Raw genomic sequence first — 26937 nt, 5'->3', positions numbered from 1 at the left:
CCCTCGCCCTTTCACGGCGAGCCAGCTGCTTACTCTGCAGCCGGTTCTGTTCCAGACCGCGCCAAGAAAACATCTGTACATGCTCGTGCTCCACACTCTTCACTACCTCACCCTCGCGTCCCGCCCCGATACAAAGTGGCAGGAGGTCCCGCCACCTCTCGAGGGTGAGGAGCCCCGGTGTGCCAGCCTGTATTCTGCCCTGGTCCCGAGGCCCACTTGGGATGTCAGCTGGCGGCTCCTTCATGGGGCCGTGAGCACGGGCATGTACTTGGCGCGGTTTACCCTTGTCCCCGACACCTGCCCCTTTTGCCGCATGAAGGAGACCCTGGCGCATGTTTATTTAGAGTGCGCCAGGTTGCAGCCCCTGTTCCGGCTCCTCTTGGCTCTCCTCTTGTGTTTTTGGTTGCACTTTTCCCCTCACCTCTTTATCTATGCACTCCCCATCCGTGGCCCCACAAAGTTGCGGGATCTCCTTGTCAACCTCCTCTTGGCCCTGGCCAAACTAGCCATCTACAAAACCAGGGAGAGGAGGTTGGCCGACGGGATTTCCTGTGACTGTGGGGCCTATTTCCGCTCCTCTGTCCGTTCACGCATTCGGGCAGAGTTCCTCTGGGCGGCGTCCACTGGCTCCCTTGACGCCTTCGAGGAGCAGTGGGCGTTGTCCGGGGTTCTCTGCTCGGTGTCCCCATCAGGCTCCCTTCATTTAGCCCTCTGACCTCACTCCCAGTCCTGTTTTTTTCATTTGTTGTCCCCCGTAATTAGTTGGTATCCCAGACCTGTGGATCCTCCCCTTAGGCTGGGGGGAGTCCTTTAGCAGTGGGCGGGCTTCGCCCGCCCACTTCCTGGATGCCAAATAGGACCACCTTAGTTGTTGCTGTTACTCCACCCACAGCCACTTGCGGGGGGGGGGGGCTGCTGGCCTGCTCCCCAGAGAAGGGGAGTGGGGAACCCCAGCTCCAGCCCTTGTTGCTGAGGACGCCACCACCACCATCTTCTGAGCAGGGTCCCTCCTGCCTGGCCATCAAACCACCACCTGGAGCTGCTGGAGCTGCTGTGTTTGCTACTGGGGACCTGCTGGAGCCCTGAGGAGGAGGAGGAGGAGGAGGAGAAGGAGGGGACTGCCTGCTGCTGGAGGACCTCGAAGAGACTCTGAAGACCACCATGGAGGGGGCACTTGAGGACTGAGTATTTTTCGAACTGTGCTCTTGTGGTGGGGGTTTGGACTGTGTCTGTTGGGACACCGGGGGTGTGGCGTGGAGCCTGCCCCCGGTCCATCCGTGTCCCCCTTCGCCCCCACCACCATCATTGCCCCCTCCACCACCCCCGCTGGCTGTTTTCTCTCTACCTCAATCTCCTGCCTCTGGGACTGAGCTGTTCACCTGGCTTGCCACGCCCATTTCTATCGTTTGGGCCTGCAGCAGCAGCAGCCACTATTGACTCTTTGCACAAGTGCCCATGGGCGCACCCCCAACCCCACCCCCTTGGCCTGGCCCCCTCTCCTTTGCCACATTTGTCTGCCCAACCCATTTCCCTCTGCGGCCCTGATTGTCCTGCCCCAGCCCTGCAGCTACCCCGTGGTCCCTCTGCCCCATTCCTAGCTCAACTTTCCACCCCCCCCGCGATTCCCCGGCCCTGATTAGCCCCTCTCCTCGTGTGCCCATGCCCCCTCCCCTGCGCTTGTGCCCTTCCCCCTTTTGAGTTTGCCATTGTTCACTGCACCCCCCGATGCTGTTAGCCCCCCTGATCCCCTAGTGCAACTAGAGGAGCCGGAATTCCCCTCTGGGTCGGTGACCTGACACCCTCCAACCCCTGGGTCCTCGATTGCTCCCCACGCCCCTTTAGCCTTCCCTTTCTGGCACCCTCCTCCCCTGCCTTCAGCCTAGCGGGGAGGGGTGGTCGCCTCCTTTCCCTCCCCTTGCTGTTTGTCCCCCTCCCCGCTCTCGTTATGGAGGGGGACGCGGCGGGGGAGACCCCTCGCAATGCACCCACCACCCCTCCTCCGGAAACCCCCATGTCCGTTCCCCAAGCCTCTACCTCGACCGCCGCTGCCGGTCTACCTGCCACTGCCCCTGCTGGGGCACCGGCAACGGTGAGTACCGGGGAGACGTCCGCTGCTGCCACGTCCCTCGCCCCTTTCGATTCGGGCCCCCCCCCCCCAGCCGGTGGGAAAGGTCGGGGTGGGAAGAAGGGTAAGGGCCCCGCTAAAAGGACCAAGCCCTCCATGGCGGGGACTACCCCCACTGCCGCGGCCCTGCTACCGGCCGCGGCATCCCTCCCCGCTGTTCCCTCTACCAGCTCCGCGGGTGTCCCTCCCCCGGCCCCCAGGGCGTATGCCCAGGTGGCGGCGGCCCCCTCGCCTGCCGCTGCTCCTCCAACCGCCGCCTCCGCTTCCATCTATAGCGGCCAGGGCCCCTTCCCCACCTTGACCAGGAAGCACGGTGTCCGTTGCCTCCTGGTGCCCGCCTCGCCCCACGTGGAGACCTACGTGCGGGCGTTGGCGAGGCTGGTGGGGCCCACGGCCATTGTGGCGGCCTCCAAGATGTACGGGAAGGTAGTCTTTTTCCTGGCGTTGGAGGCCGCTGCCCAGGAGGCGGTAGAGACGGGTCTGGCGGTGGGGGGGGTGTTCGTGCCCCCTGAGCCCTTGGAAGACCTGGGGGTCCACTTGCTCCTGACCTCCGTCCCTCCCTTCCTGCCCAATGCCGCCCTGCTGCCCGTCCTTTCTGCCCTGGGGCGCCCTATCTCCGTCATCAGCCCTCTCCCGTTGGGCTGCAAGGACCCCGCCCTCCGTCACATCCTCTCGTTCCGCCGGCAAGTGCAGCTTCAACTGCCGCCGGTGGCGCGTGACGGAGCGGCGCTCGAGGGGTCCTTTGTGGTCCCCTACCAGGGAGCCCGCTACCGGGTGCATTATTCAACGGGGGAGGCCCGGTGCTACCTCTGCCGGGCGATGGGGCACGTCCGGAGGGACTGCCCCTTGGCCCAGCATGGAGGAGCGTCCGGGACCCCCGAGCCCCGGCAAAGCGCCAGCCCTGTCACCGCCAGTGCCCCTGGCTGCCCAGCACCTGAAGCTGCCCCTCCTCCTTCTCGGTCCACCGCTGTGGAAGAGGGTATGGCAGAGATAACGCCAGGCGTGGGAGAGGGCCCGCCCCAGGGAGACTCCTCCCTCGTTCCTGTTGCCCCTCCATTGCTTCCCCTAGTCTCTGAGCCATCGCCCTTGCCCCCAGACCTGACCTCTGTTAGCCAGCCCCCGGATGATGCCATGGAGGGCTGGTCCTTAGTGCAGCGGAAGCGGGGCAAGCGGAAGGCTCAGGCCCCGTTACATCTTTCGGATTCGGAGACCCCCCGGAAGAGCAGGAAGGGGGTCTCTGATGACGAGCCTTCCGCCTTGCCCCCTGACAACGCCCGTTTTGTGGTGCCGGCTGGGCACGACGTGGCAGCACCGGACGGTGACGCTGCCCCTCCTCCGGGGTCCCTTCCCGAGGGAACCCCTCTTGCCCGCTTGCCATCCGCAGCCCCCACGAGCGCTGAGGTGGGCATCGCTTCGGGTGTTGGCAGGGAGGGCCCCGGTGTGGCAGACGGCGATCTCCCCTCCATCTATGAGGAGATCGAGGCCCTGGGTCTGACCCCGGTTACACAGAGGGAGGACGACCTTTTGCCAGCGGGCCTCGATCTGTGTGACCTCACCTCGGTCCCCCTGTCCCCGGATTCCCTTCCCCTGACTGCCGCTTCTGCTCCCGCCTCTGAGGGTCCTCTGGGGTCTTCCATCAGCCCGGCTGCAGGTGGCACCCCACTGACAGCCGCCGGGCCCATTGGGGCAACGGCCGGTGCCCCGCTGTCCAGACCCGAATCCCAGGGGGTGTCCCTCTTGGGACCTTTTTATCGGGCCCCTGCCCCGTGGACCCAATCGACCCCCTAGCCCTTTCACGGCGAGCCGGCTGCCCGATCTGCAGCCGGTTCTGTTCCAGACCGCGCCAAGAAAACATCTGTACACGCTCATGCTCCACACTCTTCACTACCTCACCCTCGCGTCCCGCCCCGATACAAAATGGCGGGACCTCCTGCCACCTCTCGAGGGTGAGGAGCCCCGGTGGGCCAGCTTGTATTCTGCCCTGGTCCCAAGGCCCGCCGGGGATGTCAGTTGGCGGCTTCTTCATGGGGCCATGAGCACGGGTATGTACTTGGCGCGGTTTACCCCTGTCCCCAACACCTGCCCCTTTTGCGGCGTGACGGAGACCCTGGCGCATGTTCATTTAGAGTGCGCCAGGTTGCAGCCCCTGTTCCGGCTCCTCTTGGATCTCCTATTGCATTTTTGGTTGCACTTTTCCCCTCACCTGTTTATCTATACACTCCCCATCCGTGGCCCCACAAAGTCGCGGGATCTCCTTGTCAACCTCCTCTTGGCCCTGGCCAAACTGGCCATCTATAAAACCAGGGAGAGGAGGTTGGCTGATGGGATTTCCTGCGACTGTGGGGCCTATTTCCGCTCCTCCGTCCATTCACGCATCCGGGCAGAGTTCCTCTGGGCGGCGTCCACTGGCTCCCTTGACGCCTTCGAGGAGCAGTGGGCCTTGTCTGGGGTTCTCTGCTCGGTGTCCCCATCAGGTTCCCTTTGTTTAGCCCTGTGACCTCACTCCTGATCCTGTTTTTTTTTCATTTGTTGTCCCACGTATTTAGTTAGTATCCCAGACCTGTGGATCCTCCCCTTAGGCTGGGGGGAGGTCCTTTAGCAGTGGGCGGGCTTTGTACTGATAAATGATCAGTTTGTACTGATAAATGGGAATGTACCTGTCATACAGTAGATGAGAGATTTCGGGGGAAAATCTCAGACCCAGACCAGTGGGAAAAGAGGAGTCTGGTCCTATTAGTATCAAGGAAGTGGGCTTTGCCCGCCCACTTCCTTGATACTAATAGGACCAGACTCCTCTTTTCCCACTGGTCTGGGTCTGTCACACCAGATATTGGGTATTTGTCTAATTTTCCATATTTTCCCCCGAAATCTCTCATCTACTGTATGACAGGTACATTCCCATTTATCAGTACAAACTGAACAACATTAGTAATTGCTGTATTCTTGCTTTTTGCTATCTCTCTTGAAAAGCCTTGATAGTTCTAAGTACGTCCCTTTCTTCACCTGCAGTATGACCGCATTAAACGTCTCTACCAAGCTGCAGAGATATTCCTGCTACAGATTATCGAAATGGATTCCTGGGTTGGAATTGTCACATTCCATTCTACAGCACAAATTACATGTAATAAACAACAAATAGTCAGTGAGGATGTACGCCAGAATCTTACTAAATACCTGCCTACAACACCTGACGGAGGAACTAACATCTGCAAAGGAGTGCGCAAAGGATTTGAGGTGAAGGAGAACTAGGGGGGAATGTATCTTGGAATGCAGTGATAATGAAATGGAACTAGGAGGAGAATAGTGAGTAGGAGTAGGCACGGGCAGCTCTAGGAATTTGGCTGCCCCAAGCACGGCGGCACGCCACATGGGGCGCACTGCCAGTCGCCGGTCCCGCAGCTCCAGGGGACCTCTTGCAGACGTGCCTGCGGAGGGTCTGCTGGTCCCGCGGCTCCGGTGGAGCATCCGCAGGCATGCCTGCGGGAGGTCCACCCAAGCCGCGGGACCACAGGACCCTCCGCAGTCATGCCTGCGGCAGGTCCACTGGGACCGCGGGACCAGCGCAGCCTCCGCACTCATGACTGCAGAAGGTCCGCCGGAGCTGCCTGCTGCCCTCCCGGCAAAATGCCGCCCCACGCGCGCGTTTGGCGCGCTGGGGTCTGGAGCCGGCCCTGGGAGTAGGAAGGTGATATCACCTCAATGTACAGCAGTACTGAGATCACTACTGGAATACTGTCTCTGGTTCTGGTTTCCACATTTCAAAGAGGATGTTAGGGAAACTGGAAGGGGTTCAAAATAGAGCTACAAGAACAATTAAATGTTTGGAAAATTTGTTTTATAGTGAGAGACTTAAGAAGCTCAATCAAGTAAGTTCAATAGGAGCAGGTTCAGGGCCAAAGAAATTAACAAGCCCTGATATGTTTCTACTAGCAAAAAAATTAAGATTGCTTTGAAAAAATCTTACAAGAATGCTTTGCCGGAATCTCAAGGCATTGTGCAGAGGATCTAAATCATATAACTTCTCATATAGAAAATCCAAATTTTGTTTATTTTAACATTGGTTTAAGCATGGTTTTATTCTGAAAAGGGGTTATGTAAAATGGCACCTTCATACTACATGATTTCTCAAGTCACTTTCCAGAATGGGCATGGACAGGCTTCCACATGCCCTGTGCATATGCTGTCATTGGCAGCAGGACCTGGAGTGGGGGCCGGCGGACACCCATTACTACTACTTGGAATGCTGTAAGGAGTGTGCTAGACACCTCTCCCCTGAACCATCCTGCCCTGTACAGGCAGTGTAATTCAGACACTTTCAATTCAACTCTTGCCACATGACACAGCCTCCTACACCAGCACAATTCACACGTGTAAGGAAAAGATTTTGCCTTACACTTGCACTTTAAGAATTTCTCTTGATGTAGACACTGCCTGTGTTAGAGCAGCTAACATTTACAATAAAGTCCTATTGCTAATACCTGAAATTTTCTTCTCAATTCAGGCGATTAAATACTCTAATCTCTATGGTTCTGAAATTGTACTGCTGACAGATGGAGAGGATTCAGGTATGAGCAGTTGCCTTACAGAGGTGAAAAACAGTGGATCGATCATTCACACTATTGCCTTGGGGCCAAAGGCTGCTCCAGAACTAGAACAATTTTCAAATATGACAGGTGAGTAACTTTCTAAACTAACCCTGCTTTTGCCTTGCATACTTGAAGTATGAAATGTAAAACTAGAGTGGCTTACAGCTTGCAATATGAAAAGAAAGTAAACTTAGTCACCTAATTCCAGTCCTATTTACAGAATGCTTTTTTTCACCTAAATAAACACAATAATATTGGGAGCAATTGTTTATCTTTATCTGTTCTTGCTTTAAAAAAAACTGTATCCTGAGAACACCCTGCTTAATAGTGAGGTTTGATAATTATATTACTGGTGGATGTTTCTCTAAACAAAAAGATAAGCTCGGTGTTTAAATGATTAACATTTTCTTTCTGATGTTTACACAGCAGTGATATGCAAACCTATTAATGTCCTAAATAGTTAAATAATGATCAACTCACAAACAGTCACAGCTGGAGGGCTCTAGCTGAGGAGTCAGCAACCACAGTCTCTATACTTGCAAGTAGGAGGCTCAGTCAGCTCTGCTTTGAGTTGGAGCTGCACTGTTACTTTTAACTTCAGCCATTTTAAGGAAAGCCAGATGGGTGCTGGGTGATGCTGCAGTACAGGGCAACTACCATGGGAATTCCATGTGTTGATTTACAATGTAGCTTTACTCTGAATAGTGACTAGGTATAAATTGCACCTTTAGTCAACAGAGATGCTCCTTTTGTGTATTCAGAGTCACATCTGCTTGCTTCAGGGACTTAAATAAGATCGTACTGCTTTTTACTCTTGTTAACACTGTACAGCCAACATGGCTGTGAGAGAACAACCTGAATTCTGTTCTGGTTTGTATACTATAACAGAATAGTTCACTAAGTTCTGATCACAGAATCTTTAGTGTTAAGTGACTGATTTGTGAGCCAGAAAGAACCCAGCTGATCTTTCAGAGCCCAGTCTCAGCGGGCAGGACTCACTGTTTGAAATAAATGGCCAGATTTCCAAAGACACTGAGCACCAGAAGTTCCCATTGGCATTATGGGGGTTCAGCACATATGAAAGAGGCCCAACATTATATTTGTAAACTAAATAGATTTGATCTGAGTCACCGAGAAGCAATAATCTTGGAATTCCACCATGTCATTTTTACAGAGGTGTTTTTCAGAGTGGAATTGCACTTTACGGGTCCATGGCTCAGAGTCCAGACTTACCAAGAACAGCCAATGAGTGAGCATTGTACTTGATGAAGTGCTACAGATGACAATTCTTAGTCAGACCGAGTTAGGTGGAGTTAAAATGTGAACAGATGGGATCATTTCCCAGGTCAGACTTGCTTTCTGCAGGAACTTTCTGGGTGTTTGTATTAATTGATTCTCCACCACCCAGCAGTTCCTCCCTGCACTGCCCCATGAATAAAGGATAATAAATTAAATTTTGTTCCTTTATCAGGTTAACACTGTGCTCTATTGCAACAGCCAAACTAGCATACAGCACATAACAAAAACCTACTGTTTTACAGTAAATGCCTATTCTGATTATTTTACCAATCACATTTCAGGAGGCAGCAAGTTTTATGCCACAGATACAGTTGATTCCAATGCCCTAATTGATGCATTCTGTGGAATTTCATCCAGAAGTGGAAATATTTTTGGACAGTCTATTCAGGTCTGAGTTTCAAATTTTGTTTGTTCTTTCACATTAATTATCAGTTACTGATCAATTAAGAGTAATTGTAGTAGTCTGTAATCTTAACTATTGCACTGCCAGTGACTGATCTTAAAATATAAACTGATATTTGGAAATGGCAGTGGGATTTGTGTGTGTGTGTGTGTGTGTGCTCTGTTATTAACAATAAAATGAAACAGATAATGAAACAAAGAAAATTAAAATTTCTCACAATAAGCTATGCAAAGGGACTTATATAGCTAGAGGTAGGCAGAAATACCATAGTATGTGTGGTCACTCCTGTGTAGAATGCTGTAAATAAGTGATCTTGTTACTATATTAATGTGATCAATAATGAGGAATCTATCTCAACTGCTTCTCTTCTACACAATAGGTAACCTTTTCATTCCCAGCTTTCCTGACACTTCTCATGATCTATTTCAACTCAGCGATGATTTCTTCAAATAATTGAGGCTAGTAGTACTGATTTATCCCCTCCTCCTATTTCTACAACAGCTCTTGGGTTGTGCTATCTATAACTTAACAACTCATCCCTCACTTTGTTAAATCTCTGCTATGGACCCACTTTTGCACTTTATCTGAATCATGCACAGCAACTAATATAGGTTTGGTAATGTACTACTTAGCTTCTCTGCAATTGTATAGTGGTCTTGACAAGAACTTAAGAATGGCCATACTGGGTCAGACCAATGGTCCTTCTAGCTCAGTAACCTGTCTTCCAACAGTGGCGGGTGCCAGATGCTTCAGAGGGAATGAATAGAACAGGGCAATTTATCGACTGATTCATTGCCTGTCCTCCAGTCCCAGCTTCTGGTAGTCAGACGGCTTTTTTTTTTTTGAGATGGGGCTCCCAGAACTTCACACAGTGTTCAAGGTGTGGGCATATCATGGATTTCTATAGCAGCATTATGATATTTACTTTCTTATTATCTATCCCTTTCCTAGTGGTTCCTAACATTCTGTTTGCTTTTTTGACTAGTGCTGCACATTGAGTGGATATTTTCAGAGAACTATCCACAATGATTCCAAGATCTTGAGTGGTAACAGCTAATTTAGACCCCATTTTGTATGTATAGGTGGGGTTATGTTTTCCAATGTGCATTACTTTGCATTTATCAGCACTGAATTTCATCTGCCATTTTGTTGCTTAATCACTCAATTTTGTGAGATCCCTTAATAACTCTTTGCAGTCAGCTTTGTATCATCTGTAAACTTTGCCACCTCCCTGTTTTGCCCCCTTTTCCAGATCACTTATGAATAAGTTGAACAGCACTAGTCTAGTAGAGATCCCTGGGGAACCCTGCTATTTACCTCTCTCCATTATGAAAACTCACTATTTATTCCTACCCTTTGTTTCCTGTCTTTTAACCAATTTCTGATCCAGGAGAGGAGCTTCCTTCTTATCCCATCACTGCTTACTTTGCTTAGGAGCCTTTAGTGAGGAACCTTGTCTAAGGCTTTCTGAAAGTGCTCATACAGTATGGGCACTGGATCACTCTTGTCCACATTTGTTGACCTCCTAAAAGAATACTAATACAGTAGATTGGTGAGATGTGATTCCCCTTTACAGAAGCCATATTGACTCTTGCCCAACATATCACATTCATCTATTAGTCTGATAATTCTGATCTTTACTAGTTTCAACCAATTTGCCTGGTACTGGAGTTAGGCTTACTGCCCTGTAATTGCCAGGATCGCCTCTGGAGCTTTTTCAAAAACTTAGCATTACATTAGCTATCCACCAGTCATATGGTACAGAGGCTGATTTAAGCAATAGGTTACATACCACAGTTAGTAGTTCTGCAATTTCATATTTGAGTTCCTTAAGAACTCTTGGGTGAATACCATCTGGTCCCGGTGACTTATTACTGTTCAATTTATCTATTTGTTCCAAAAACTCCTACACTGGCACCTCAGTCTGCGATAGTTCCTCAAATTTGTCACCTAAAAAGAATGGCTCAGGTGTGGGAACCTCCCTCACATCCTCTGCAGTGAAGATTGATGCAAATAATTCATTTATCTTCTCCACAAAGGTCTTGTTTTGCTTGAGTGCTCCTTTAGCACTTTGATCGTCCAATGGCTTCATTGATTGTTTGGCAGGCTTCCCACCTCTGATGTGCTCAAACAAAACAGCAAGAAGACCAAACAGAGCCATCATGACTAAACAGCAGAGGAAACAGATGTGGTTAGAAACAAAAAGACATGTTCTAAAAATTGGAAGTCAAATCCTAGTGAGGAAAATAGAACACAGCAAACTCTTGCAAATCAAGTGCAGAAGTATAATTAGAGCAGCAAAGAATCCTGTGGCACCTTATAGACTAACAGATGTCTGTTATTCTATAAGGTGCCACAGGATTCTTTGCTGCTTTAACAGATCCAGACTAACACGGCTACCCCTCTGATACTAAGTATAATTAGGAAAGCCAAAAAAGAGTGTGAAGAGCACATAGCAAGAGAGACAAAAACTAACAGCATTTTTTTTATTTGAGGTATACACATCTTTTGAGCCTCTGTCTTAGTGTTTTTTAAGTTTGCATGCAATTTGAAGGCATTTCACTCCTCTGACTGTTCCTTTTAATTTCCATTTAACCTCCTCATTTTTGTTTAGTTCCCATTTTCAAAATGCTGCTGTGGTGGGTATCTTTGGTATTTTCCCCCCTACAAGAATGTTAAATTTAATTACAGTGTTGGTGCTATTGCCAGGCGGTTCAGCTATAGTCACCTCTTCGACCAGATCCTGCGAACCACATAGGACTAATTAAAGACACGCGTCTCCCTTTGTGGGTTCCTGGACTAGCTGCTACATAAAGAAATCATTAATGATATCTAGAAATTTTATATTTGCATCCCATCCTGAGGTGACACATTCCCAGTCAATATGGGGATAGCTGAAATCCCCCATTATTATTAGGTTTCCTGTTTTTGTAGCTCTACTATTACATCTATTCAGGAGAAAGAAAACAAAATGTTTCTTTATTTTCTGGGCTATTAACAGCTGCTATTAAAAGACAATTGATCTCACTTTCTAAGCACTTATATCAATCTCATCACTAGAGTACCATCTGAACACCTGACTCTCAAATGTCCATCCAGATGCACTTTGAAATAATGTTTCCATATCAAGTTTCTCATTTTTATTCTAAACAGAAAGTACTTTTCTAATTGTAGTTTTTCTAATCCATAAAACAGAAGTGAGCAAATCTACTTGCAGCCTGGTAGTTCAATGGGCCACTATAAAACTCCTATTGGTAGCTTATCTGTAAATTCTGGTGGCTCACATGTGCAACACCAATGTTGGTAAAGGAAATCTTGTTCCTCTTCTCTCTCATTGTGCTGTCCTTCTGGAAACAGGCTGAGAGCTGGGGAGGAAATGTAGCACTAATCTCCTGCACAGACGGCATTTGATAGCTAGGTGGATAGACCACAAAGAGCAATGGAAGGAGATCATTGGTTACTATGTTTTCACATTCTTAAGCAATTGTACTCTGCAAATGGGCATTACAGGAAATTTGCTCAGGGCTTCATCATTCCACTCCCTGCAATGGCTAGTCCACATGGCCCTCGCCCTCCTGCTAGTTCCCCAGGTGTGGAGGCACGGTGCCTCCTTTGCACAACCCTGAGCTCTGCACAGAACAGCAGAGACCTGCACAGGGTGGTGGCAGCATTAATCCTCCTCTGTCCCCTCTTCCAGCAGTGGGCCAGTTGTCCACCAGTCAGTCAAGGTGCCTTCTGAAGAAACATGGATTTGTTCTCCCCTTTAAGACGAAAATGAACCACTCTGAAATTACTAAGTATCAGAGGGGTAGCCATGTTAGTCTGGATCTGTAAAAGCAGCAAAGAGTCCTGTGGCACCTTATAGACTAACAGACGTATTGGAGCATAAGCTTTCATGGGTGAATACCCACTTCTTCAGATGCATGATCATGTTCCAATACGTCTGTTAGTCTATAAGGTGCCACAGGACTCTTTGCCATTTTTTCTGAAATTACTGGTATTTTAACTGTTTATCTGCTAACTAGCCATAAATCATATTTTATTTGTCTAATAGCTTGAAAGTACAGCTCGGAGTGTCGCAGTCGAGCAGTGGATGAATGGTACAGTGATTGTAGATTTCACTGTGGGAAAAGACACCTTCTTTGTAGTTACATGGAATCAAAGCACATCTCCACCAGACATTTTACTGCGGGACCCCAAAGAAAAAGAATATAGAATGTCAAACTTCACATTTAGTAATCTAAACCTCGGAACAGCTCGACTGAGTATAGCTGGCACTGCAGAGGTAAAGACTAAACTTTGTTTTATTATCCAGACATGTTAACATTTCATAGACTAAAATGCACCGTCTCATTTTAGAAGTTATAAACACATATTCCTAATGAACCAATTTTATCCTTGGTGTAACTCTACTGACTTGCAATGGAAGTTGGGTATCTAACTGTCATTTGTGCTGTTCCTAATTTTTTATTATGCTCTACACACATCCCAAGTATACAAGACTGCCAGACAAAACACTGAATTCAGGGGAAGTTAAGGGTGAGAGTACGTATCTATAATATACGGGTTCCAGTCCTTCCAAGAATGTGATAATTCTCAAACATCTACTACTAAAATTGAACAAATTCAGACATAAGGTTAAATTTAAAAGAAACCAAACATTTGAGAGCACGAAGAATCATAAGTAAGGTACCCAAATTACCTCAGCACTGGTCCTCTAGCAATACCCTAACTGCCATTTGTGCCTTGGAAAATCTCCCCTGAACTAAGATAATAATTAACTAAGGGAAACACAAAGCTGCCCTTAGACTAATGAAGTCTTATATTATATTTTTATAGTCCATATATTTGACTTGCAGGTGGGGAATTGGTTTTATGTGATTCAAAATAACCAGACAGAATCTCAGGCCATATCAATGATAGTAACCTCTCGAGCAGCATCTATGGATGTGCCTCCAGTGACTGTGAAAGCCCACATGAATAAGGATACAAACAACTTCCCTAATCCAATGGTGATTTATGCAGAAGTTAGTCAAGAATTTTTGCCTGTTCTTGGTGCAACCGTGATGGCCACTGTTGAACCACAGACTGGATCTGCAGTGGAGCTCAAACTCCTTGATGATGGTTCTGGTAATCTGATTATTACTTTCCTTACATTTTTGTCTACCCATTTTGTGATATGTATTTTAGAATGTCTCTGCACTCTGCTTCCAAACTTATCACTAAGGGTTCAGTCATGCCTATGCCATGAGCACAGAACAAGGGGCAGCAAGTGGAGGGAGATGGTAACTCTGGTCTCCTCCACTGCTTCAGGATGAGAGTAAACTGCACTGGGTCTAAATTGGTGCAGCATGTATGCCCTGACATGCTGGTGCACTTACACTGTTGGGTGTATTAGGAAGGAGGAGAGAGAAAAACTGTGCCCAAGAAGAAGGGAGCGTCGTGGTTGTGCAAAGCCTTCTCCCTCTTCTGTGCTCTTACCTCTGATGCAAATAGCCAGCACAGGGACAGAAAGGGGTCCATTGCCTTGTAGGTCTGATTCAACCATATTCATTGTTTGAACTTATGTATATTTTACATGATGGTCTGCCCTGCAGAGGGGATGCAGGTGGCAGAACAGGAGAGCAAGAGTCTGTTTCTATAGTTTGTCACAGGCTATATAGGCAGTATAGCTAGGTTAAAAATATCTCCTTCAAAAGTATGAATTACATAGATTATTATTCTCCTTTTCAATCTACTGTGCCCACAGAGGTGATGTGATTCAAATGCACAGTTCTGTTGTTCTCCAACTTATCCATTATCTGAACCATGTCACACAAACTGTAGACTCTCTCCTCCCCACATTCCAGCATTGCTTCAATCTTAAAGTAGTTTAATCTGCCGACCACCAAGAAGGGCTTCACAGATCAGACCACTATGGAGAACTACTAAGAAGCAGTTGAGAACTTCTGGCCTATTGGTTACTATTGGAAACAACAGTAAATACACAGTAACATGTTTTAATGCTACATTGTTCTCTCCAGTTAAATATGTAAAGAGCTCATGTCACCACAATGGGACCGATCCTGTTTTCACCTAAGTCTGTATCAAAGCTCTTATTGATTTCAATAGAAGAAGGAGTAGGTGCTATGTGTTTATGAACTGAACAGCAAAAAATGCCCTTGTTTAACAAAGGTACTTTGTCTGGATAGTTAATTCTTACTATTTGTATGTCTAGGGGCTGATATTATGAAAAATGATGGAATCTATTCAAAGTACTTTACATCTTTCAAGGGAAACGGTAGATACAATTTAAAAGTGCATATCCAGGGGAGAAATCAGACTGTCAGACTTGGCCGCAGGCAGAGCCGAGCCTTGTATGTTCCAGGCTACATAGAAAATGGTAAGGAACATTCATGAAGTAGAAAATTTTCTCTCTCTCTCTCTGCGTGTGTAAAAATATAGGTGAATGGGAGATCATTTAGCTTCACAAAAAGCTTTTTAACCTTAACATTTGTTACATGTATCTTTCCACTATTGTTTATACTTTTAGAAAACAGTAGCTTGAACCACAGTATTTTTGCTATATATGAGTGCTGGGTATAGTACCACATTTTTTATATATTATATAGTATAATAATTAAGTGCTCTTTGGAACACGTGGGAGTTGCCAGAGATCCTGGCAGGGTCAGTGCAACCACTAGGCAGACTAGGCAGCTGCCTAGGGTGCCAAGATTTGGGGGCACTGCCGCCAATCAAGATGCTGGCTGCAGATTGCAGACTGTAGGGAGGGAAGATGTATATGATCATAGAATCATAGAATATCAGGGTTGGAAGGGACCTCAGGAGGTCATCTAGTCCACCCCCTGCTCAAAGCAGGACCAATTCCTAACTAAATCATCCCATCCAGGGCTTTGTCAAGCCTGACCTTAAAAACCTCTAAGGAAGGAGATTCCACCACCTCCCTAGGTAACCCATTCCAGTGCTTCACCACCCTCCTAGTGAAAAAGTTTTTCCTACTATCCAACCTAAACCTCCCCCACTGCAACTTGAGACCATTACTCCTTGTTCTGTCATCGGGTACCACTGAGAACAGTCTAGATCCCATCCTCTTTGGAACCCCCTTTCAGGTAGTTGAAAGCAGCTATCAAATCCCCCCTCATTCTTCTCTTCTGCAGACTAAACAATCCCAGTTCCCTCAGCCTCTCCTCATAAGTTATGTGCTCCAGCCCCCTAATCATTTTTGTTACCCTCCACTGGACTCTTTCCAATTTTTCCACATCCTTCTTGTAGTGTGGGGCCCAAAACTGGACACAATATTCCAGATGAGGCCTCACTAATGTTGAATAGAGGGGAATGATCACATCCCTCGATCTGCTGGCAATGCCCCTACTTATACAGCCCAAAATGGCGTTAGCCTTCTTGGCAACAAGTGCACACTGTCGACTCACATCCAGGTTCTCGGCCACTGTAACCCCTGGGTTCTTTTCTGCAGAACTGCTTCCTAGCCATTCGGTCCCTAGTCTATAACAGTGAATGGGATTCTTCCGTCCTAAGTGCAGGACTCTGCACTTGTCCTTGTTGAACCACATCAGGTTTCTTTTGGCCCAGTCCTCTAATTTGTCTAGGTCCCTCTGTATCCTATCCCTACCCTCCAGCATATCTACCACTCCTCCAAGTTTAGTGTCATCTGCAAACGTGCTGAGAGTGCAGTCCATGCCATCCTCCAGATCATTAATGAAGATATTGAACAAAACCAGACCCAGGACCGACCCTTGGGGCACTCCACTTGAAACCGGCTGCCAACTAGACATGGAGCCGTTGATCACTACCCGTTGAGCCCGACAATCTAGCCAGCTTTCTATCCACCTTACCATCCATTCATCCAGCCCACACTTCTTTAACTTGCTGGCTAGAATATTGTGGGAGATCATATCAAAAGCTTTGCTAAAGTCAAGGAATAACATCCACAGCTTTCCCCTCATCCACAGACCCAGTTATCTCCTCATAGAAGGCAATTAGGTTAGTCAGGCATGACTTGCCCTTGGTGAATCCATGCTGACTGTTCCTGATCACTTTCCTCTCCTCTAAGTGCTTCAGAATTGATTCCTTGAGGACCTGCTCCATGATTTTTCCAGGGACTGAGGTGAGGCTAACTGGCCTGTAGTTTCCCGGATCCTCCTTCTTCCCTTTTTTAAAGATGGGCACTACAGTAGCCTTTTTCCAGTCACCCGGGACCTCCCCCGTTCACCATGAGTTTTCAAAGATAATGGCCAATGGCTCTGCAATCACATCCGCCAACTCCTTTAGCACCCTCGGATGCAGCGCATCCGGCCCCATGGACTTGTGCTCGTCCAGTTTTTCTAAATAGTCCCGAACCACTTCTTTCTCCACAGAGGGCTGGTCACCTTCTCCTCATACTGTGCTGCCCAGTGCAGCAGTCTGGGAGCTGACCTTGTTTGTGAAGACAGAGGCAAAAAAATAATTGAGTACATTAGCTTTTTCCACATCCTCTATCACTAGGTTGCCTCCCTCATTCAGTAAGGGGCCCACACTTTCCTTGACTTTCTTCTTGTTGCTAACATATCTGACATACCTGAAGAAACCCTTCTTGTTACTCTTAACATCTCTTGCTAGCTGCAACTCCAAGTGTGATTTGGCCTTCCTGATTTCACTCCTGCATGCCTGTGCAATATTTTTATACTCCTCTCTGGTCATTTGTCCAATCTTCTTCTTGTAAGCTTCTTTTTTGCATTTAAGATCAGCAAGGATTTCACTGTTAAGCCAAGCTGGTCGCCTGCCATATTTACTATTCTTCCTACACATCCTGTAAACCTTTCAGTAAACCTCTCCAAACTTCATTGCAAACTAATTTCTTCGCCTGAATTTATTTACAAACATTTCAAAAACACCAAAAACTTTTCTCTTTAGCATCTTTACAAAATTCAACTGCTGTTCCCTCCAGCAACTACAGAGTTAACTTTTCACTTTCCTTAAAATCACTTGCTCTTACCTTAAATCATTTGCTTGTCTCCCAACAGCCACTTACTAATCCAAATTACCATTCCAAATATCCTCCTGGGTATTTGAAATCCTTATGCTTATATTCACTTATTCCTTCCTTCCACTACACCCTCAAAAGTTTCCAACCTGTTTTCCAATCTCTCTGTCTGTTGTCTGCCCGCCTGGGTCCGATCCTTTTTTTTCTTGCTGAACCGTCCCTATCCTAGGCACAAACTTATTCCACTACCAATTTAGCTAGGAGGGTGCGCTTCTGAACTAGCCCCCACCCTTCTGATCTCTTCTGTAAACAGTTATCTGTACTTTCCCACCATGGGGGCCACATTCTCATCCATATAACTTTAATTACAACATCTGCTTTCCACCTATCTTATTTAGTATTGGCTGCATCTAATATCAAACAGCCTTGCAGCTGCCAATAATCAGCACATAACACAAGAAATTACAAAAATCTAGTAAGGCTAACAAAAGCACTTTACATAAAGGTACTTTGGGTCACATAGGCCCAAAGCCATCCTCCCGAATTACCTAGATTTATGCCTAGTAACACCAACAACTCCCCCCTTTGAGAATACTCAACAAACCTTTGGCTGAGTTTTCTCAAACTTTGAGGACAAAAAGCAATTAAGCTCTAGGGAGCTGGGGTTAATAATAAGGGGGTAATTTAGTTTCACATACATCCTCCCCATGGACCCGGCAGGATTCGGTATGTGAGAGCCCACACCCACCCTAACCGGTCCAAATGCTTGGCCTCCCCAGATCAGATGGTACTCCTGATGTATCTGTAAGGGCAGTGGGCCATCCTGGTGCTCAAAATCACTCCGAATGGCCATCCGCTGGTCATTCAGGATTTTAAACGTACTAGCTCCCACTGCAATGCCTTCCCAGCCTCAGTAATAGCCTATACCATCTCTGCCAGTAGCTTCTGGGTCATAAAACTAATGGCGGAAATGACATGTAACTCACCAACTCCAGCCTGTACTTGGGTTAGCGAAGCTCCGACAATAGGAAACTGGATAAGGGCAATATCATTTACAATCCAATTAGGGAGGGCAATACATACTGAAGGATTTATCCAAAACACAGGGCGCAACCTGTAAAATAAACCCCCAAATCCAATCAATACCACATTCCCCAGCAGGAGTCCCACAAATTTCATCCTGCCAGTGTACAATTCTTTGTTTCTTCACCAGGGTCAGTTCTCAATGTCCTTTTAGTCAGGAATTCCTGGACTTTGGCAATGTCAATGATGTGAGTGTTTTTTCTTCTTTTCCACCACTGTCGTGGTTCAGCTTCTACGGGGGAAAGGACACCAGCACATCACCCTGTAGTAGTTTTGCTTTTTTCAAACGAATCCAATGACACAATGGGGGCTGCCAGTGGACAAGGGGAGAGGTTAACCAGCACGTCACCTTGTCCTTTTTTCCTGCTGTCCAGAAGCACAGTAGAGCTAGAAAAGGAAATAGGCTAATCATCAGTAGGAGAATTCTTCTGATGTGGAGGGGTCTTTTTGCAGTGAGAATCATGGGTCCAAGCAATCAGTCTCCTGGTTCCAAGGAGTGGCAGGGCTGCTAGGGTCTTTGGGCAGCTCTTCCATACCTGTGAGAAGAGACAGCTAACACATTCCGTTAGTGCCTGGCAGGGTTTTGCAGCTCTCATAGCTTTTTGGGCCCAGTCAAGCCCCCCTTTTTCTTGGCTGTCCGCCAAGTCTTAGCTGTAACCGGTGTCCTTGACTGGGGCCAGAAAGAATGAGCTTTCTTCGGTTAACTCATTCTGTTCTTTTTCCTCCCCTCCTTGGCTTCTTTTAATCTGTGCATCCTGTGTCAGGACACCCAGCTGTTGCAGCTCATACCGGAGAAGCATAACAGTTTTCCCGGCATTGTCCCAGGCTTAGACCAGCCAGCGTAGGACGCCTTCTCCGGGTTCCTGCCAAAACAATTTACTCGCTTGTAGGTCCGAACGACCTCCGGGGCCACGGCACGGGCCTCAGCCTGTGCCGTGCACTCCAACGTCTTCCCGTCCAGGGCTCGCTTCCAGCAGAGCACCTCCTCGTCCTGGGCCCGAAGGGTGGTTAGGAGGGGCCTCCCTAGCTCCCCCTCTTTTCTTAATAAGCAAGTCAGCGCAGCAGGGGAGATCTTTTCCCCCTGTCGGTTCATGATGTGCAATAAAAACTTCTGTATTGTCTTTTCTTCAGCTGATGCAGCGGTACTCATACTTAATTTACAGCTGCTCACCTGTGAGCTCACAAACGCCTCTCTCGGACGTCCAGGGGCTGCCTTTACCGCAGTACCTCCTGCCGCGGCTGTAACCCCCACGTTTCTTTTCAAGCACCGACGAACGATCTGACTTGTTCGAATCGCATCACGTCGGGGTCACCATTTGTTGCGTCTCATGCGGGCCGGATAAAGCACTTCCAATATGATTGCAAGCTGAATCGTTTATTGTGTACAATGCATCATATTATATAGGCTTCTCCATATTAGCAAACGTCAGACACACCAACATCACATTGCTGCTAATTGGTTCTTTGTCCGATACACATGCTTTTCACATGCATGGCCCTTTGCTCACTGGTTTCCCCATTTCCCATGCAATCCATCTGATTATGGTCTTGTTTATCACCTTGAAACCGATCCCAGCCAGGCCATCTGGCGCCTGCCTCCTCCTGGCTAGCTTTCTGCTTTCTCACAACAACTTTATCTAACCTCTCTGTCCGTGATGTCTGCTGCTGTAACTTTCCACCAAGGCAGCATAGGGATGATAAATCCCCACAACATCCGGATGTTTTTTTCCTGCAACCTCAATAAAGATTCTTTAAAATACAGCCAGCTCTCCTGGACTCCTTTCCCCCTCATGTTATTTTCCCAGGGTATCCTGCCCATCAACTCCATGAGGGAGTCAGTCTGCTTTTCTGAAGTCCAGAGTCTGTATTCTGCTGCTCTCCTTTCTTCCTTGAGTCAGGATTCTGAACTCAACCATCTCATGGTCACTGCCTCCCAGGTTCCCATCCACTTTTGCTTTTCCTACTAATTCTACCCTGTTTGTGAGCAGCAGGTCTAGAAGAGCTCTGCCCCTAATTGGTTCCTCCAGCACTTGGACCAGGACATAGACTCATAGACTTTAAGGTCAGAAGGGACCATTATGATCATCTAGTCTGACCTCCTGCACAATGCAGGCCACAGAATCCCACCCATCCACTTCTATAACAAACCCCTAGCCTATGTCTGAGTTATTGAAGTCCCCAAATTGCGGTTTGAAGACCTCAAGCTGCAGAGAATCCTCCAGAAAGTGACCCATGCCCCATGCTGCAGAGGAAGGCGAAAAACCTCCAGGGCCTCTGCCAATCTGCCCTAGAGGAAAATTCCTTCCCGACCCCAAATATGGCGATCAGTTAAACCCTGAGCATGTGGGCAAGACTCACCAGCCAGCACCCAGGAAAGAATTCTCTGTAGTAACTCAGATCCCAACCCATCTAATATCCCATCACAGACCACTGGGCATACTTACCTGCTGATAATCAAAGATCAATTGCCAAATTAATTGCCAAAATTAGGCTATCCCATCATACCATCCCCTGCATAAATTTATCAAGCTTAGTCTTAAAGCCAGACATTGTCCCCTACACTTTCCAAAAACTTCTTGGATTGTCTGTGCACCACTGTATTGCTCTCCCAGCAGATATCAGGGTAATTAAAGTCTCCCATGAGAACCAGGGCCTGCGATGTAGTAACTTCTGCTAGTTGCCGGGAGAAAGCCTCGTCCACCTCATCCCCCTAGTCTGGTGGTCTATAGCAGACTCCCACCACGACACCACTCTTGTTGCTCACACTTCTAAACTTAATCCAGAGACTCTCAGGTTTTTCTGCAGTTTCATACCGGAGCTCTGAGCAGTCATACTGCTCTCTTACATACAATGCAACTCCCCCACCTTTTCTGCCCTGCCTGTCCTTCCTGAACAGTTTATATCCATCCATGACAGTACTCCAGTCATGTGAGTTATCCCACCAAGTCTCTGTTATTCCAATCACATCATAGTTCCTTGATTGTGCCAGGACTTCCAGTTCTCCCTGTTTGTTTCCCAGGCTTCTTGCATTTGTGTATAGGCACTTAAGATAACTCAGCTGATTGTCCTCCCCTCTTGGGCTCTCCTGCTCCTGCTTCCTCCTGGTATCCCATTTCCCCACTTACCTCAGGGCTTTGGTCTCCTGATAAGACCCACACTCCCAATGAATTGCTCTCCTGCCTTTAGAAAGTCAGCGAAGTCCTTTGATTTGATTGCTGTGTTGATAGGTACATTTACACAGTAATAGCTCCTTTGTCTTGTAGATTGCACAGCAGCCATAAGGAGAGTGGAGCACCTTGGGATGGGAAGTGTAGGACTCCCACTGGGGCTGAGCTGTGCTGTCAGTGCAGTGCAGGCCAGGGCCGGCTTGCATGGCATGCTCGGAGAGCCGGCTGCAGGATTTGCAGGCAGAGGCTCTGCTGCTCCCTGGGGAGAGAAGGGAGGGACGCGCGGCTGGCAGCTCTGCGGACTCTCTTGAGTGGAAGGGCAGCTAAGCCGCTTTAACTCACCTCCCTGCACCCCAGCTTTCTGCCCTCCCAACCCTGCTTTGGTGTGATGGCAGCGCACTCTCTGCCTTACAGTCCTGCCTGCCCCACACCCCCGTGCCGGAGCGAGAGCCTGGCATTCAACTTCCCAGCCCGGGCGCAGGACGGACTCGTGAAGGCAAAGCAAGCAACACGCTCCCATTGCCCTGTTGCAATTTCACTTGGCCTGCTGCTGCATGCCAGGGACTGGAGAGGAGAGCGCCCATTTCACCTTGCGGCTCTTTGAATCCTACCCTGCCTGCCGCTCCCCGGCCAAACCCAGATTGTGCCCTCTCCCCCCTCCACACCCAAACCCGGTCTGCTCCCCTTGCACGCCCCAGCCAAACCCAATCCCTCACTGACCGAACCCAATCTGCTTCCCTTCCCTATCAACCCAATTCCCTCTCAGATTTAACCCAGTCTGCTTCCCTTCTCCACCGAACCTGATCCCTCACTGACCCGAACCCAGTCTGCTTCCTTCTCCTCCCAGCCAAACTCGAACCATCACTGACCGAATCTGGTCTCCTTCTCTTCCCCTCCCGAGCCAAACCCGATCCTCCCAGTGACTGAAACTGTTCTGCTCCCCCTGCACTCCCCAGCCAAACCCGAACCCTCACTGACCAAACCCAGTCTGCTTCCCTTCCCCACCTAACCCGATACCCCACTGACTCAACCCGGTCTGCTTCCCTTCCACTCCCCAGCCAAACCCAATCCCACATTGACCGAACCCAGTCTGCTTCCCTTCCCTATCAAACCCAATTCCTGGCCAAACTCGAACCATCACCGTCACTTACCCAACCTGGTCTGCTTCCTTTCCACTCCCCGCCAAACCCGATCCTCCCAATGACCAACCCCGGTTTGCTTCCCTTCCCCTCCCCAGCGAAACCCAATCCCTCACTGACCCGTGTAATAAGATGAGGCCCTGAAACATAAACCCTTGGTATCAGAGGCCCGGTATAAGGCCTAAGGCCTGAACTAAAGTAATGGTCAAGACTTCGCTAACATAAAGCAAAGTTAAGCTGTGAGCCAGAGGCAGGCCCTGCTCACAGAAGCTGGCAAGGAAAGGGCTGATGCTGCACAAAGAAACATACCTAAAAGGTACTGGGCACCAGCTATCAGCCCATTCACATACTTGTACACTCCACACAGATAACAAGGAACAGGCTGACCCATCCCAATGACAGGGCCAAAAGGGTAATATGATGGATAGAGTTGTTTTGTTTGAACCAACATGTACAAGGGGAAAGGCGGCACCTTACTATGTAGAGGGGGTTGTACCTTGCTATGTAGAAGGGTTGCAACTCAATACTTCAGGAGCAGGGTCGGCTCTAGGCACCAGCAAAACAAGCAGGTGCTTGGAGCGGCACATTTCCAGGGGGCATCATTTTGGCCATCCTTTTTTTTTTTTTAAACTCACTTCCTCCCCTCTTACAACCCTGCAGAAGCGGAGACTGAAGTGTTCACCTACTGGCTTTTGTATGTTACCGTTCCTGATGTCCAATTTGTGTGCATTTATTCTTTTATGTAGGGACTGTCCAGTTTGGCCAATGTACCTGGCAGAGGGGCATTGCTGGCACATGATGGCATATATAACATTAGTAGACGTGCAGGTGAATGAGCCCCGATGGTGTGGCTGATGTGGTTGGGTCCTCTGATGGTGTTGCCAGAGTAGATCTGGGGACAGAATAGGCAACGAGGTTTGCTACAGGGATTAGTTCCTGGGTTAGTGTTTCTGTGGTGTGCTGTGTAGTTGCTGGAGGACTGCTTGTTGTTTTTGTAGATACTGACTAACACGGCTACTCCCTGATACTTGACACCATGCAAGGCTCTAATTTTATAAATTTTATTAATAACAATAATTGGATATTATAAAGGTAGAATAAAATGTAGTAGATTTTGATATGAAAGAATGAAGAAAGTGACAGTGTATTGTGTATAATGTATGTGATTTATTTTAAGATCCATGCTATGTTGTGCAAAGTGAAAACAATAACAATGTCAACCCTGTCAGGTTATTCATTTATTTTTATTAAATATGTAGTCTAAATAATGAAATTAATAAATTTTCAAGCTGAACGTGTATTATAATGAACAATGCCATATTAAGCAGTAATCATTTTTGAAAGTTTATAATAAGCGATGCTCCAGAGGGAGGGGAGGGGTGGGCGGAAGGTGGAAGTTTCGCCTAGGGCGCAAAATATCCTTGCACCGGCCCTGGATCCTGGAACTGAAAATCATATTAAAAAACAGCTGAAGTTAGAAATTTTAAATTTGTATGTTTCATTGAGACTTAAAAATGAGATTTCAGGGGATCAGTTTCAAAGTTATGAAATTTTAAAGTTATCCGTTTAATGCTTCTACATGAGAATTTTTCTGTTCTTTTTTCTGGACACATTGTTCAGGACTCTTTCCATTATTAGGCATCTGTGAGTTAAAGATTCTCAGTTCCAGAAACCACAGGGATGGATACTACTATTAAAATCTTACTGCTTCAGACTTCTCAATCAGTGGAGCTTCAGTTAATGATACTTTTACAATGAGTTTGTTACGAGTGTGTTGTGACTTAGTATATTTTTTCATCTTTCCATTATTTTTGCATTTCTCTTTTGATCTAAAGGCCCAAAGAAATCAAGTGCAATGAAAACAGTTAATTCATCATTAAAATATAGTTTTATTCTGAAAAGTGACTTTATAAAAATAGTATTGTCAAATTCTACACTTGTTTTCTCAAACACTCCAGAACAAATTTGCTCTAGTTACAGGTTAGCAACACGGCTGTTCTAACTCCCAGCCCTTCAGCCTTAGCCTAGGATCGGAAAATCAATTGTGTTCTTTCTGGCTTGTGCATTGTCACCAGGGTCTGCAAGCCTAATGCCATGCTCAGTATAACTATGCAACCCTCTGGCCTTCAGTGGGATTGCACAAATGTAACTGGCGGCGTAATTTGAAGGCACTAGTTACCGAGTTTGCTCTGCAAATGGAACTTGGTTAACAACAGTTTGTTTGTGGGGGTGGGGGAAATAACTTACCTTTTGCCATTTAAGCCAGCAGATCTAACTCTGGGTAGACAGAGTGACAGCTCTACTAAGTAAGAACCACACTCTAAGCTTGCGATACTAGGCACCCAAACCCCTCAGGGGAAAATGATCAGGAACAGTCAGCATGGATTCACCAAGGGCAAGTCATGCCTGACTAACCTAATTGCCTTCTATGAGGAGATAACTGGCTCTGTGGATGAAGGGAAAGCAGTGGATGTGCTATTTCTGGACTTTAGGAAAGCTTTTGATACAGTCTCCCACAGTATTCTTGCCAGCAAGTTAAAGAAGTATGGGCTGGATGAATGGACGGTAAGGTGGATAGAAAACTGGCTAGATGGTCGGGCTCAATGGGTAGTGATCTATGGTTCCATGTCTAGTTGGCAGCCGGTATCAAGTGGAGTGCCCCAAGGGTCGGTGCTGGGGCCGGTTTTGTTCAATATCTTCATTAACGATCTGGAGGATGGTATGGACTGCACCCTCAGCAAGTTTGCAGATGACACTAAACTGGGAGGAGTGGTTGATACGCTGGAGGGTAGGGATAGGATACAGAGGGACCTAGACAAATTAGAGGATTGGGCCAAAAGAAATATGATGAGGTTCAACAAGGACAAGTGCAGAGTCCTGCACTTAGGACGGCAGAATCCCATGCATTGCTACAGACTAGGGACCGAATGGCTGGGCAGCAGTTCTGCAGAAAAGGACCTAGGGGTTACGGTGGACGAAAAGCTGAATATGAGTCAACAGTGTGCCCTTGTTGCCAAGAAGGCTAATGGCATTTTGATTTGTATAAGTAGGGGCATTTCCAGCAGATCGAGGCATGTGATCATTCCCCTCTATTCAGCACTGGTGAGGCCTCATTTGGAGTACTGTGTCCAGTTTTGGGCCCCACACTACAAGAAGGATGTGGATAAATTGGAGAGAGTCCAGCGGAGGGCAACAAAAATGATTAGGGGGCTGGAGCACATGACTTATGAGGAGAGGCTGAGGGAACTGGGATTGTTTAGCCTGCAGAAGAGAAGAATGAGGGGGGATTTGATAGCTGCTTTCAACTACCTGAAAGGGGGTTCCAAGGAGGATGGATCTAGACTGTTCTCAGTGGTAGAAGATGACAGAACAAGGAGTAATGGTCTCAAGTTGCACAGGGGGAGGTTTAGGTTGGACATTAGGAAAAACTTTTTCACTAGTAGGGTGGTGAGAAACTGGAATGCGTTACCTAGGGAGGTGGTGGAATCTCCTTCCTTAGAGGTCTTTAAGGTCAGGCTTGACAAAGCCCTGGCTGGGATGATTTAGTTGGGTTTGGTCCTGCTTTGAGCAGGGGGTTGGACTAGATGACCTCCGGAGGTCCCTTCCAACCCTGAGATTCTATGATTCTATGATACAAACAGTTAAGATTTGTACCTCAGTGTTCACTTGGCTACATCACACAATGTAGTATTTCCTATTCCTGTTTTCCTTGTTAAATATACACCTTAATGTTATTTTACCAGTACCCTCTCCCCCGCAGCCCCCCCCCTTAGCAAATTGTGCAATATGATGGTAAATATATATATTATTACTCCTAGGCGAATTCTGCACCAAAAAATTGAAAATTCTGCACACAATATTTTAAAATTTGCAAAACTCTACATATTTTATTTGTCAAAATAACACAATATAATCACATCAGTTTCAATTATTTTTGGTCATTTATTTCAAAATACCTGTCAGCAAATATGTCTGTAACAATACAGACAACAAAAAAGATTCAGGAAATGTTTTTGGACAAGTAGATTCCTTACTAGGCATATCAATACAGAACTCTGAGTAAAAATTCATTTAAACTACAATAAAGAACTGTATTTCTCTAAGCCCTCAGAAGCAATGCAAAGGCTTGGGGGAGTCAGGGGTAATGGAGGAGCT

General features: G+C 47.5%; 1 protein-coding gene across 1 annotated transcript in view; it reads left to right on the top strand.

Moving 5' to 3' along the window:
• The window catches only part of LOC120370873 (calcium-activated chloride channel regulator 1-like), a 60666-nt gene that overhangs the window by 28151 nt on the left and 5578 nt on the right, over positions 1-26937 (top strand). The window contains exons 7-12 of the mRNA XM_039486153.1: positions 5135-5359; positions 6627-6798; positions 8292-8398; positions 12468-12698; positions 13273-13543; positions 14631-14795. Coding sequence (XP_039342087.1) covers positions 5135-5359; positions 6627-6798; positions 8292-8398; positions 12468-12698; positions 13273-13543; positions 14631-14795 — 1171 coding nt within the window. The remainder of the gene's footprint in view (positions 1-5134; positions 5360-6626; positions 6799-8291; positions 8399-12467; positions 12699-13272; positions 13544-14630; positions 14796-26937) is intronic.

This window comes from Mauremys reevesii, linkage group 8, assembly GCF_016161935.1.
Source record: "Mauremys reevesii isolate NIE-2019 linkage group 8, ASM1616193v1, whole genome shotgun sequence".
NCBI classification, from domain to species: Eukaryota; Metazoa; Chordata; order Testudines; family Geoemydidae; genus Mauremys; species Mauremys reevesii.
Note: the sequence above shows the minus strand (reverse complement) of the source record. Positions and strands in the feature narration are given on the sequence as shown.